This window comes from Dendrobates tinctorius, unplaced genomic scaffold (assembly GCF_039654945.1).
Source record: "Dendrobates tinctorius isolate UK_male_01 unplaced genomic scaffold, ASM3965494v1 ptg000158l, whole genome shotgun sequence".
Lineage (NCBI taxonomy): Eukaryota > Metazoa > Chordata > Amphibia > Anura > Dendrobatidae > Dendrobates > Dendrobates tinctorius.
Window position 1 is genome coordinate 29,443,455 of NW_027361825.1, and position 12,263 is coordinate 29,455,717.

Consider the following 12,263-nt stretch of genomic DNA (forward strand, 5'->3'; position numbering starts at 1 on the left):
AGACTGATACCTAGCCCTGACCTATTCAAGCGCGCTTTGAAAACCCATCTCTTCAAACAAGCCTATCACATCAACTACTCAGCAAGCTAACTTTGCCCTGTTCCCTCCTTCCAAATATTATTCTGAATCTGCACCCTACTATTCATCTGTCTCCACACCCTTCATGCACATGATAACTGCACTTGATACTTGTCTATTGCACTTAAACACACGGGCTGATGACCGGATCATGCAGCTTTATATGAAAATCCCTATTATAATTGCCAGACCTGAATTAACAAGCATTTCTCACCTACTGTGTCCCCCCATTTCCTTGTAGATTGTAAGCTTGCGAGCAGGGACCTCACTCCTAATGTCATTGTTTGAATTGTCTTAACTTGTATTGAATTTATTGTCTGTACATGTCCCCGCTTAATTGTAAAGTGCTGCGGAATATGTTGGCGCTATATAAATAAAAATTATTATTATTATTATTATAAGGCTTCATACAGTGGGGGAAATAAGATCAGTGAAGTAAATGTTGAAATGCGGGCAGTCAGTGGTTAGCACTAAAAATAATCTTTATTTTTATATAGTGCTAACATATTCCTCAGCACTTTACAGTTTGCACACACTATCCTCACTGTCCCCGATGGGGCTCACACTCTAAATTCCCTAGCAGTATGTCTTTGGAATGTGGGAGTAAATCGGAGTACCCAGAGGAAACCCACGCAAACATGGGGAGAACATACAAGCTCCTCGCAGATGTTGTTTTTGGTGGGATTTGAACCCAGGACTACAGCGCTGCAAGGCTGCAGTGCTATCCAATGAGCCACTGTGATGCCCTTGCACTGCAGCCTTGCCGCACTGGGGTCCTGGGTTCAAATCCCACCAAAGACACACATTCGCAAGGAGTTTGTATGTTCTCCATGTGTTTGTGTGGGTTTCCTCCGAGTTCTCCAATTTCCTGCCACACGCCAAAGACATACTGATAGGGAATCTATATTGTGAGCCCCGTTGGGGACAGTGATGATAATGTCTGTAATTTCCCATAGAATTAACAGCGCTATTTAAATAAATGTGCTTTAGGGTTTCCTGCTTGTTGGCTAGCAGAGCAGTACTCAAAGCTAAAGGTGCAGAATGACATTTTACAGAACAAAGTTGAATGTTTAGATGCATTACATGCAGATATGAGGAAAGAAAAGAATACTGGAATGTCGGATAAATGTTTTCAATAAGGAAATTCAAACATTAAAGGCATCTGATAAAAATGCTGCTGCATTATTTGTTAGTAGCCAGCTAATTGTGGCAGAGAATAAGCTATTTAAAAGGAAGAATGAAAGCTATAAAGGTGGGCTATCGCTAATCAGACTGATCATTCTAAATCACCAAAGAGAAGAAAAAAAGTGCTTAAAGTGATACAAAGAAATGTAATAATGAGGCCCAAGAATTCTCTATTAAAGTTGTACCTGCAGATAAAAGTCTACAACACCTTTTATAAAGAGCAGAGCAGTGCTTTTATTCTGGACTTTTGGGTCATGTTGCAAAATTTGTCAATTTTCTGGTAGTGAGACACACAAAAAAGGGACAATGAAGTGTTTTGCATGTGGAAATGTGAAGCAACAAAAAGAAGACTAAAAATCCTCTAAAAATGAAATTTTTGGAGCATTTTTAGTTTTCTTTTTGTGGCTTTGCTATTAAGTTAAGTGTTTGGACTCGCAAGTATGAGGACCCTTGCGAGCTTGCTTATCTTGGCCAAAATATCGACCAATACTTCACATATTTATATGTATTTTTGCACTTTATTTTTCAGGGTGCAGCCAAGCCCAGAACTTTTGATCTTATAAACTGGGGTATCTGTTTACGTGGGATGCATTTAGTGCTGGGCAGCCCGCTTGATCATATAGTATGGGTGTGACTAATAGGCTGTAAACCAGACACTGTGCATTACCTGCATGTGAACGGCACCCTATACAAGCCTCTTTTGTGCAATCATATACTGGGCAATCACCCCCTCCATGAACTGGTAGGTTGTGAGTGGTTGTCTTATCAGTTTTGTGCACCAGCCATCTTTCCTACATGGGTTTGCTGCATCCTGAGAGTGCATTTGTTCTGAGACTTGGGCGGATAATCACTGCTGCCCCTTTTCTGATGTGGAACTGTGAGTCACAATGTGAAGATATATTACATTTATGGTAAACCAGGCCATATTTCTAGGAATTGTTTTATTTCAAAGAGAGATGCATGGGGCTTACAAGTAGAGCGGCAAAATGATGAGCCTAAAATAGGAGGAAGAGAGAAGAAAAATCCTTCATCAAGGTTTAGACATTGGAAAAGTGGCCATACCAAACATTCCGACTGGTGTCCATTTCATGTGGTGAAGAGGAAAAGAGGATCTGAAGGTATGGGTATGCACAGCTTCCAATGGCAGTGAGTTACTTGTGCTTATTGATGATGTGACTAAAGACAGAAGCCGGATGAATTCAGTAGTGTTGCAGGGTGATACTTTCTGCTCAGATTCAACCAAATGCAGCAAGGCTGATTGGGAGACGCGTCACAATACAGATGGAAACTTATGTAAGCCCTCACTTCACCAGGGCTGAATTAATAATGGTGGAGTCCAATTATTTGAGATATTGAGTGAGGACCTCTCTTCCATGAAAAATGGAAGCAGAAGGGCAAACATGATGGTGGGATGGGTAGAAGTTGAACCAAGTAAAATCTGTGTAATGTTTTAAATTATTGCATCAATTATTTTAATGATTTTTTATATGGCAAAAATAATTTATTTGTTCATATGATCAATCCTTTTGTGAAATTTGTAAAAATTGTTTTTAAAAATACATATTTTTTATCCATTTTAGCTACTCAACTCTTTCCCACAAATTTTCCTGCGTGTTCCGGGACCACACCAAAAAGCTTTTAACAATATTTTTACCATAAAAAAGTTTGTGATGGATAAAGTGAAAGAACATAAAGAGACCCTGGACCTGAACTGCCCCCGGGATTTCATAGACTGTTTTCTTATAAAGATGGAAGAGGCAAGTAAGATGGATATTGTGTGGTCAAAATATTCATATTTAATGGTGTTGTCATCATCATTTCCTTTGGCTAAAAAGTGATTTTTTTTTTCCTTTAAAGCTATACGGCTGCTTTAATTAAAAAAAAGAAACACATCTGTCTTTCCTGTTATTCAGCTGACATTAAGTGACACCTAAGGAAAGGCTTCATAAGGAGGCAGAGTGAAGGATAAAAAAACAAACTTTATTGAGATAAGATATAAAAACAAGCCATGAAGGCAGTAAGAATATAAAAGGAATGAGAAGACACAGCTGAGTTAAAAAAAAGGTGGAACAGCCTGGACATGTACAAGTTAATTTTTTACCCTTTCCTCTGCCTGACTATGAAGCCTCTCCTTAGGTGTCACTTATAGTCATATGCTTCCTGGCATTTATATAGAATTCTAGTATAGGTGTCTTACAGCTGACATTAGTCATAACTGTACGCCTCCTGGATGATGCCCTGTTCAGTAAAAATCATCTTTTGTAGCTTTTATCTTCCAGGCTATGGGGTGTATGCTGCCTGAAAGATAAGATTTCTCCTCCCCTTCTCTTCAGTGTCCTTTGACGTCAGGTGCACGAAACATAAATCCCGCGCCTGCACATTCTGCCTGCTGCCTCTCCTCCGCACTGTTCCACCCTTCTGTGGGAACTGTCTTCAATTTTGATATGTGCAGGCTCTTAAGAGTCACTATAATTTCCGGTCCCAGTGATCTCCGGCGAACAGTAAAGGTGAATTCTACACAGTCCAGAACAGTGCAGAGGAGAGATGGCAGGCAGAATGCCCAGGTGTGGAATTTCCAGCCGCATACTTGATGTCAACAGAAAACTGAAGAGAAGGAGGGGAGAAATAATGAAGTATACACTGTGTTCCAAATTATTATGCAAAAAGAGTTTAGGAGTGATAAGGTTAGAATTTTTTTGTTTGTCATTTAAACTCATTGATGGTGATGTGTGTCAGGGCTCTTTATATCACTGAAAGCAATTGCAGATACCTGTGCAAATTAGTTTGGCAGGTGTGTCCAATTAAGGGCAAGACTACTTAAGAAGGCTGTTCCACATTATTAAGCAGCCTATATTTTTTGCCAAAATGGGAAAGAAAAAGGATGTGTCGGCTCCTGAGAAGCAACAAATTGTGGAGTATTTAGGTCAAGGCATGACTATAATCAACATTGCCAAGACACTTCATCGTGATCATCGCACAATCAAGAAGTATGTAGCTGATTCCCAGCACACACGTTTGCGTGCTGATAAGGAAAAATTGAGGACTCTTTCCAACAGGCAATTGCGTCAGGTTAAAAGAGCAGCTTCAAAAATGCCTTGTCATAGCAGCAGACAAGTTTTTGAAGCTGCTGGTGCCTCCAACGTCCCCCGAACAACAAGATGCAGGGTCCTTCAGAGGTTTGCAGCTGTGCGTAAGCCATCCTGTCGACCACCTCTATCCACTGCACACAAGCAGAAATGGCTCCAGTGGGCCAAACGATACATGAAGACTGACTTCCAAACTGTTTTGTTCACCGATTAGTGCCGTGCAACGCTCGATGGTCCAGATGGATGGAGTGGAGGATGGCTGGTTGATGGACACCCCATGAAAACATGGCTAAGGCGCCAACAAGGAGGAGGGGGAGTAATGTTTTGGGCTGGAATCATGGGGAGAGAGATTGTCGGCCCCTTTAGGATTCCTGAAGGGGTAAAGATGAACTCCATAATCTATGTGGAGTTTCTAAAACAGCACTTCCTGCCATGGTTCAAGAGGAAGAACCGTGCTTTCCACAGCAAGATCATTTTCATGCATGATAATGCACCGTCTCATGCTGCAAAGAACACATCTGCATCTCTGGCTGCTATGGGGATAAAAGAGGACAAACTTATGGTGTGGCCACCATCTTCCCCTGACTTCAACCCCACTGAGAACCTCTGGAGCATCATCAAAAGGAGTGTCTATGAAGGTGGGAGGCAGTTCACATCTAAGCAACAGCTCTGGGAGGGTAATCTGTCCACATGCAAAACAATTCAAGCACAAACCATCCAAAAACTGACAAATTCAATGGACGAGAGAGTTCAGAAGCTTCTTTCCATCAAGGGGTCCTATGTACAAATGTAACATCACCTAGAATAAAGTTTTGACTTGAAAACTGTTTGATTTCATTTTGTAATAAGCTGATAATGCTTATAATTTCACAATTGACCATTTTCTTGTTCAAAATAAAAATGAAAAGGTTCAAAACTCTGCTGTGCATAATAATTTGGAATAGCATTTTGAGTGTTTCTTATTTTTAAAAATATACTGTTTTCATAGGCAGTTTGTTCAAAAACATTGCAATTATACTAGAATATTAGATGACTGGAAAATAACAATGACTGCAATTCATATAGGTAATGTAGAGAAAATATGAGGAAATATGTTTTGCATAATAATTTGGAACACAGTGTAATGAAGATCGAAGGCAGTCTTATCTTATGAAGACCATAGACAGTCTTTTCTGCCGGGCAGCATACGTCCCATAGTCTGGAAGATCAAAGCTATAAAAGATGATTTTACTGAACAAGTCATCATCCAGGAGGCATAAAGGTATGACTAATTTCAGCTGCATACAACTTGTGTGCCATATTCATAACTCAAGAAGCGCAAAAAGGATAAAAATTCCCCTCTGACATCTTTTCCTTAGTCATTAACATGAACAAATTTTAATGGGTGCCATTACTAGAGATGGTGTGGTACTCGCAGGTACGCAGGATGCAGTGACGAGGCGGAGATGGAGCAAGCTTAACTTCAACCTTTATATATGAGTAATATGGATAACTGGTAAGCTGACAATGGTTTTCCTCGCAGGGAATTAGACAATAATACAACCAAACAACCCGATATCAACTACCCGGCCGGTGGCGGCAACTATATGGCAGCGGGATGGCCAACTGCGAGTCCTGGAATTATAATCAACTAACAATGAAGGGTCACTTATCCTTCTCTGATGTTCTGCAGAGTTGTTATCCGGGAGGTGTCCGTTTGGCGTCTCAGCCGATGGGCCCAGCCAATCAGGAGTTGTCGCAGGCTTCGGGCGTTCCTACGCCTGGGTGTAGAAGGGGCGCAACAGGCCCCAGGAGGATTCCTCAGCGTCAGGTCCCCTCGGGGAGGCGTTGTGGTGGCAGCCGCAGGCGTGGATGTATCGGCTGCAGCCGCAGACTGAAGCGGGGCAGTGGTGGCCAAGAGGTGCAGCTTCTGGGCCACTGCCGCGGTGTGGATCGGGACAGTGGTGGCCGCAGGTGGCAGAGTACGGGCCGCAGCCGTGGGCCGGAGTGAAGCAGTGGCGGCCGCGGGTAGCAGCGTACAGACCACAGCCGTGGTGTGGAGCGGGGCAGTAGCGGCAGTGGGTGGCAGCGTACAGGCAGCAACCGCGGTGTAGAGCAGGACAGTAGCAGCCGCGGGTGGCAGGGTACGGGCCGCAGCTGCGGTGTGGAGCGGGGCAGTAGTGGCCGCGGGTCTCTGTCTCCTGGGCACAGCCGCGGATGTCAGGTCTGTGTCACTCCCTCGCACTGTTCGGTGCCGTCCTCTCCTTGGATCAGGTGAGCCCCCATCCTGTCTCTCTGGAAGGCGCTGGTGCACTCCTGCTCTCCAGCGCCACCTATGCTCCAGCTTCCTGCTCCTTCTCTCTCTTTCTGTCGAGTGTCCCCTGCTGGCTCCCTGCATTCTTTTTATGACCTCTTTGTCACCATACTTTCTAGAAGAGTCTATAGTCCAACCTCTAATTCCTTTCCCTGGAAACAGATCCCCTGGGAACCATAGTGATAGCCCTCTTGGTTCCGGCCCGGTTACACAGCGGGGACTCTCTCTCCTACAATGGCGAATTGAATTCATGTCAAATGTTTAAATATTCACAACTTTAAACAATTTACAATTCAGTTCATGTGAATCCTCGCAAATGATCATTACAAAAGATTGCTACAACTAGAGATGGATCACATGCAGAAATCCTTAGAATCACTATCTTCACTGGACCCAAGTACATCTGGCCCAACACTGCCAATATTTGCTACATGTACACATTAATTTGAGTAAATGATTAAAAAAAAAACCCGAAACAGTTTAATGCAATGTAATCTCATGTACGTTTCCAGGACAAGGAAAGCCCTAACCCAGAGTTCAACCTCGAAAACTTATTTGCTACTGTGATGAACCTCTTTTTTGCTGGGACGGAAACAACAAGCATGACTTTAAGGATTGGTCTGAGGATTTTACTCAAATATCCAGAAGTTTTAGGTAGGTATTGCCAGTGACATAACTTGGGCACAGGTCTCAGAGGTCAGATTTCAACAATCATTAGTGAAGGTTAGGGCTCTTGCACATGGCCATAATTTTGGTCCGAGTACAATCTGACAAAACATCAGATCGCGCTCGGACCAATCTTGTTCTATGGAGCTGATTTTTTTCTGAACCAGTCCCAGCATGCTTGAGTTTGTTCCAATATTTGGATCGCACTCAGCCATGCAAGTCAATGCATGCCTGTAAAACGTCACACTGCACTCAGATAACATCTTAAGGCCCCATCACACTAAACGATGTCCCAGCGATCCCACCAATGATCAGACATGATGGGATCGCTGGGACATCATTAGGTTGATCGCTGGTTAGCTGTCACATAGACAGCCCCAGCGATCAGGACCAGCGATGCTGGACGCTGGTTTCTAATGTAAACGTCGGGTATCCAGGAGCCGCGCGACTCCTGGATACCCGCTGTTTACCTTGGAAACCGGCGTACACACTGGTTTCCAAGGTAAACATCGGGTATCTAGGATCCGCGCGACTCCTGGATACCCGACGTTTACCTTGGAAACCAGCGTGTATGCCGGTTTCCAAGGTAAACAGCGGGTATCCAGGAGCCGCGGCTCCTGGATACCCGACATTTACATTAGCAACCAGCGTCCAGCATCGCTGATCGCTGGTCTCTCGCTGCCACACGCAGCGATGCGTGCTGGGCAGTGGGAGACCAGCGATCTAAAAATGGCCCTGGACGCTCGAGCACGATCAGCGATAACTGGCAGGGGGGCCGGTCGCTGATCCCTGTCACACACAGCGATCTTGCTGGCGAGATCGCTGATGTGTCACAAAATCAGCGATCTCACTAGCGAGATCGCTTAGTGTGATGGGGCCTTTAATGGAGTCTGATTCCCGCTGGTTGACAGAATGGAGAAGATGGAGACATTTTTTTTTCTCCATTTTCTCTTCATCTCAGAGAATAGGATCATACTGTGCTGATACTCTGATCAAACTCTGATTAGGGTTTGATCAGAATGTGATTTGCATAATTGGCCTGATTCTGTCAGATGAGAAATTCTACGACCATGTGACCCTAGTCAAAAGTTGTGTTGAAAAGTTTACATACTCCTGCAGAGTTTTTGCTTTCCTCAACTTTTTCAGAGAATCTGAATGATAATACCAAAACTTATTCTCCACTCATGGTTAGTGGTTGGGTGAAGCCTGGCGGAATGCACCGGATAATAAAGTAGTAGTGGGTGCGTTCGCAGCCCGGGGTCCACCGTGCAGAGGTGGTACACTGCTGCTAGACAATGGCGGAAGAATTGAGCGGCGAGAAAACAGTCACACGTGGGTTACGTCACCCAGTGTGAACAGGAGTGGACACTGTTAATTCACAGAACCGGACAGCCGCTGAACGTGGATGCCGGAGCCTGTTTAGCTCACAGAGCCCGGCCAAAGAGCGCACAGCAAACGGCCACAGAACTCTACCCCAAGGACATGGGGTTAGAGTCCCTCTAGGCCCACTGGGCGTGAGGCGTCGCTGCCACGAACGCAGCTATAGACGCTGGCTATGGAGTATGGAGCACTTGCACTAAGGTGTGCTGAGTCACTAATGAAGGCTAAAGCCTGACTCAGACTCTGACCTACCTACGCCTAAGCCTGGGCACTAGCAGGCTAGGCTGCACAGCACATGTGTACCAAGGGTAGGGGTTTCATAATGAGTCAGTCACCAGAGACAGTCATACGTGAATTCATCACTCACTCCTTATAGTCTGAAAATACAGTCTATCCTAGCGCATGGCCGAGCGGCCATGCAAACCTTTTATAGCCGCGAGCATCCGGGACCTTCCTGGCTTCACGGATTGACCAATGCGAACAGGAGCAGGACCTGAGCACGTGACCTTCGATCTCCAATGGGAGATCACTCCACGGGCATGCTCAGTGGCCTGACATGGGGACTTAGTCCCTGGAGAATCTCGCTGCTGAACAGCATGTATTGCCGTAGCTGTGCCAGAGGTGGCAGCAGCAAACAAGCCCACAGAGCTGGTCTGGGCAGAGCACCGAGACCGACGAGTTTGCTGAGCAACCTCCTCCGTGGCTGGAGAAGAATGGGAGACCGCTGGAAGTAAGGCTCGAGATTTCCGCTGTGCAGCGACCAGAACCCGACGCCTAACAAAGCCATTTATTGTCAAACTACTGTGTTTTCTCTTTTTAAATCATAATGATAACCCAAAATATTCAAATGAACCTGATCAAAAGTTCACATACCCTGGTGATTTTGGCCTGATAACATGCACAGAAGTTGACACAAATGGGTTTGAATGGCTACTAAAGGTATCATCCTCACATGTGACCTGTTTGCTTGTAATCAGTTTGTGTGCATAAAAGCTGAGTGAGTTTCTGGGATCCAAACAAACTCTTGCCTCTTTCATCCAGCCACTAACATTTCTGGATTGGGAGTCATGGGGAAAGCAAAAGAATTGTCAATTGATCTATGGGTAAAGGTAGTTGAACTGTATAAAACAGGAAAGGGATACAAAAAGATATCCAAGGAATTGATAACGCTAGTCAGCAGCGTTCAAACTGTGATTAACAAATGGAAAATAAGAGGCTCTGTAAAAACAAATCAGTCAGGTAAACCAACAAAAAATTATTTTCTTTTTCTGTTCTTTTCAGTGGTTTTCTTTATTGAAAATATAGACAAAAAAGCAAAGCATGTAATCAAGTAGATTGTAGCATTAATCTACATCGAACGTACAATCATCATTTAACAGGTGGTAGATAATTAGCTTTTGATATATACATATTACACTGAGGGATGATTAGTGACAATTAAAGCAGTACCTTAATATCGAGATTCATCAAATAACAGTACCATAGTGAAGTATAGCCATAAGGTTGCTACATTTAACCAACATCCTTTGATAAACTGTATTAAGGTTCCTGGTACAAAAGGTACAAAAGAAACAAGGCAAGGTGGGAATCAAATGAAGAAAGCGGATAATGAGGAAGGGGAGAAGAAGAAGGAGGGGAGGAGTTGGACATGAGATGCATAGGTTCTGTATTAGTTTTGAATTGCTACATTAGTCTTGTTGGAATGTGTAGGTAGATCTAAAACGGATCCATGGACGCCAAATTTCTTCAAATGTTGATTGGGAGCAGTTTACTAGAGCCACAAGTTTAGCTACATGGTATAACATATCAACTTTTTTAAATATTTGGGAGGTGGAGGGGATATTCGTTGTTTTCCATTGAGTCGGAATTAGTAATTTCACTGCTGTCATAATGTGTTGCACTAATACTGAGACGCGTTTATGTCTATGCCACATCGGGAAGTTTAAGATTACTATTTCGGGTGTCAATTTAAGATTTTTGTTTAATACACTTTATAAAATTTTCCACAGTGTGTAAAAATTGCAGAAGAGGCGGACAGGACTACCACATGTGAAGGTATAATCCTTCAGCAATCCCACACCTCCAACACTTAGTCGAGGCACCTGTCCGCCAAGGACTGCTTTGTTTTGGTGTAATGTACCATCTGGTTATAATTTTGAAGGAATTCTCCTGTGCCCTGACACACTGTGTTGGGCCATGTGAGTATTTGTTAATGTGGGAGATCTGGGTTGGAGTAAACTTGTATCCCAAATCTTTCTCCCAATGTGTTATAAAGGCTCTCTTAAAACAACAATTTAAAGAATTCAGGTTTTGGTATATAGTTGACATTTTTTCTTGGGTTTATGGGTAGTTGCACAAAGTGCTTCAAATGTAGTCAGGGGACGTGAAAGGTCTGACGAGCGAAGATAATGTCTCAATGAGTCTCTGATAGAACCATATTGAATAAAAGACAGATTCTAGAGGCCCGGTATTTCCTGCAGGTCCTGTAACGAGGGGAGTGTCCCATCTGTCAAAAGCTGATCAACAGGTATATTAGCCAGGTATCTAGATTCCCCAGTATCATTGCCCCGAGAGTGGAATGAATGTGGTATCACATCTGCAAGCTTGAGTAAGGGAGACAGGGGTGGCAAGAGCCTCCACCACCTCCAGCCATATTTTCAGGGTGGCTTTAGTATGTATGTTGTAGAGTGGCATGCTTAATTTCTTATGTGTGCATGTTAAAAAAATAGATCTTAGAGGATAGGGGGAAATAGCCTCCTCTACCTCGACCCACTGTTTATCGTGGGAGTTTCTCAGTAGGTCAACAACTCTGGACAACATTGCCGCATGATAGTACCCCAATATATCCGAGGCACCCATTCCTCCCTTAGACATAGGTAGAGTTAAAGTTCTGTAAACTAGATGAGGTTTCTTTTTCTTCCATATGTAGTTACGGAATAACATGTTGATTTTGGCAAGATAGAATTTAGGGATATACGAGGTAAACTTGGGCAGTATTAGGCTCTTCAATAAATTTTTCCTCCCATCCACGAGATATACGAGTCCTTCCATGTCTTCATGGAGGCTTCTACTGAAGAAATCAGAGGGGGGATATTTATATTTATATTTATTCTTCGCAGTTTTACTCCTAAGTATGCAATGTATTGTTTAGGCCAAGTAAAGGGATATAAGCTTTTTAACTTAGTCAAAGGAATGTGCAAATCCAATGCTTCCGATTTGGACATGTTAACTTTGAAGTTAGAGAGGCAACTGAAATGCTCTAATTGGTTCATTAAGGCCGGCAACCCTAACAAGGGTTTGGTCATCAGAACTAGAGATGAGCGACTCTGCCTTTTTTAGGGTCGAGTCGGGTTTCATGAAACCCGACTTTCTCAAAAGTCAAGTCGAACGAAATCGGCCGACTATAGGAAAAGTCGGAGGTCCGACTGAAACAAGAAACCCAATGCAAGTTAATGTGGAAGCAAATTCGACAGGGAGTGGAGAACAGTAAACACCTACAGTGCCCATTTCAATGCTAACAACAACAATTCTTATTACTTAAACTTGTCAACCTTAATTTACTTTATAATAATAGT

At 43.5% G+C, this 12,263-nt stretch overlaps 1 protein-coding gene across 2 annotated transcripts in view; it reads left to right on the forward strand.

Moving 5' to 3' along the window:
* The window catches only part of LOC141052034 (cytochrome P450 2C8-like), a 152,631-nt gene that overhangs the window by 63,712 nt on the left and 76,656 nt on the right, over positions 1–12,263 (forward strand). For both annotated transcript variants that reach the window (XM_073549212.1, XM_073549213.1), the window contains exons 6-7: positions 2,844–3,020; positions 7,155–7,296. In XM_073549212.1, coding sequence (XP_073405313.1) covers positions 2,844–3,020; positions 7,155–7,296 — 319 coding nt within the window. The remainder of the gene's footprint in view (positions 1–2,843; positions 3,021–7,154; positions 7,297–12,263) is intronic.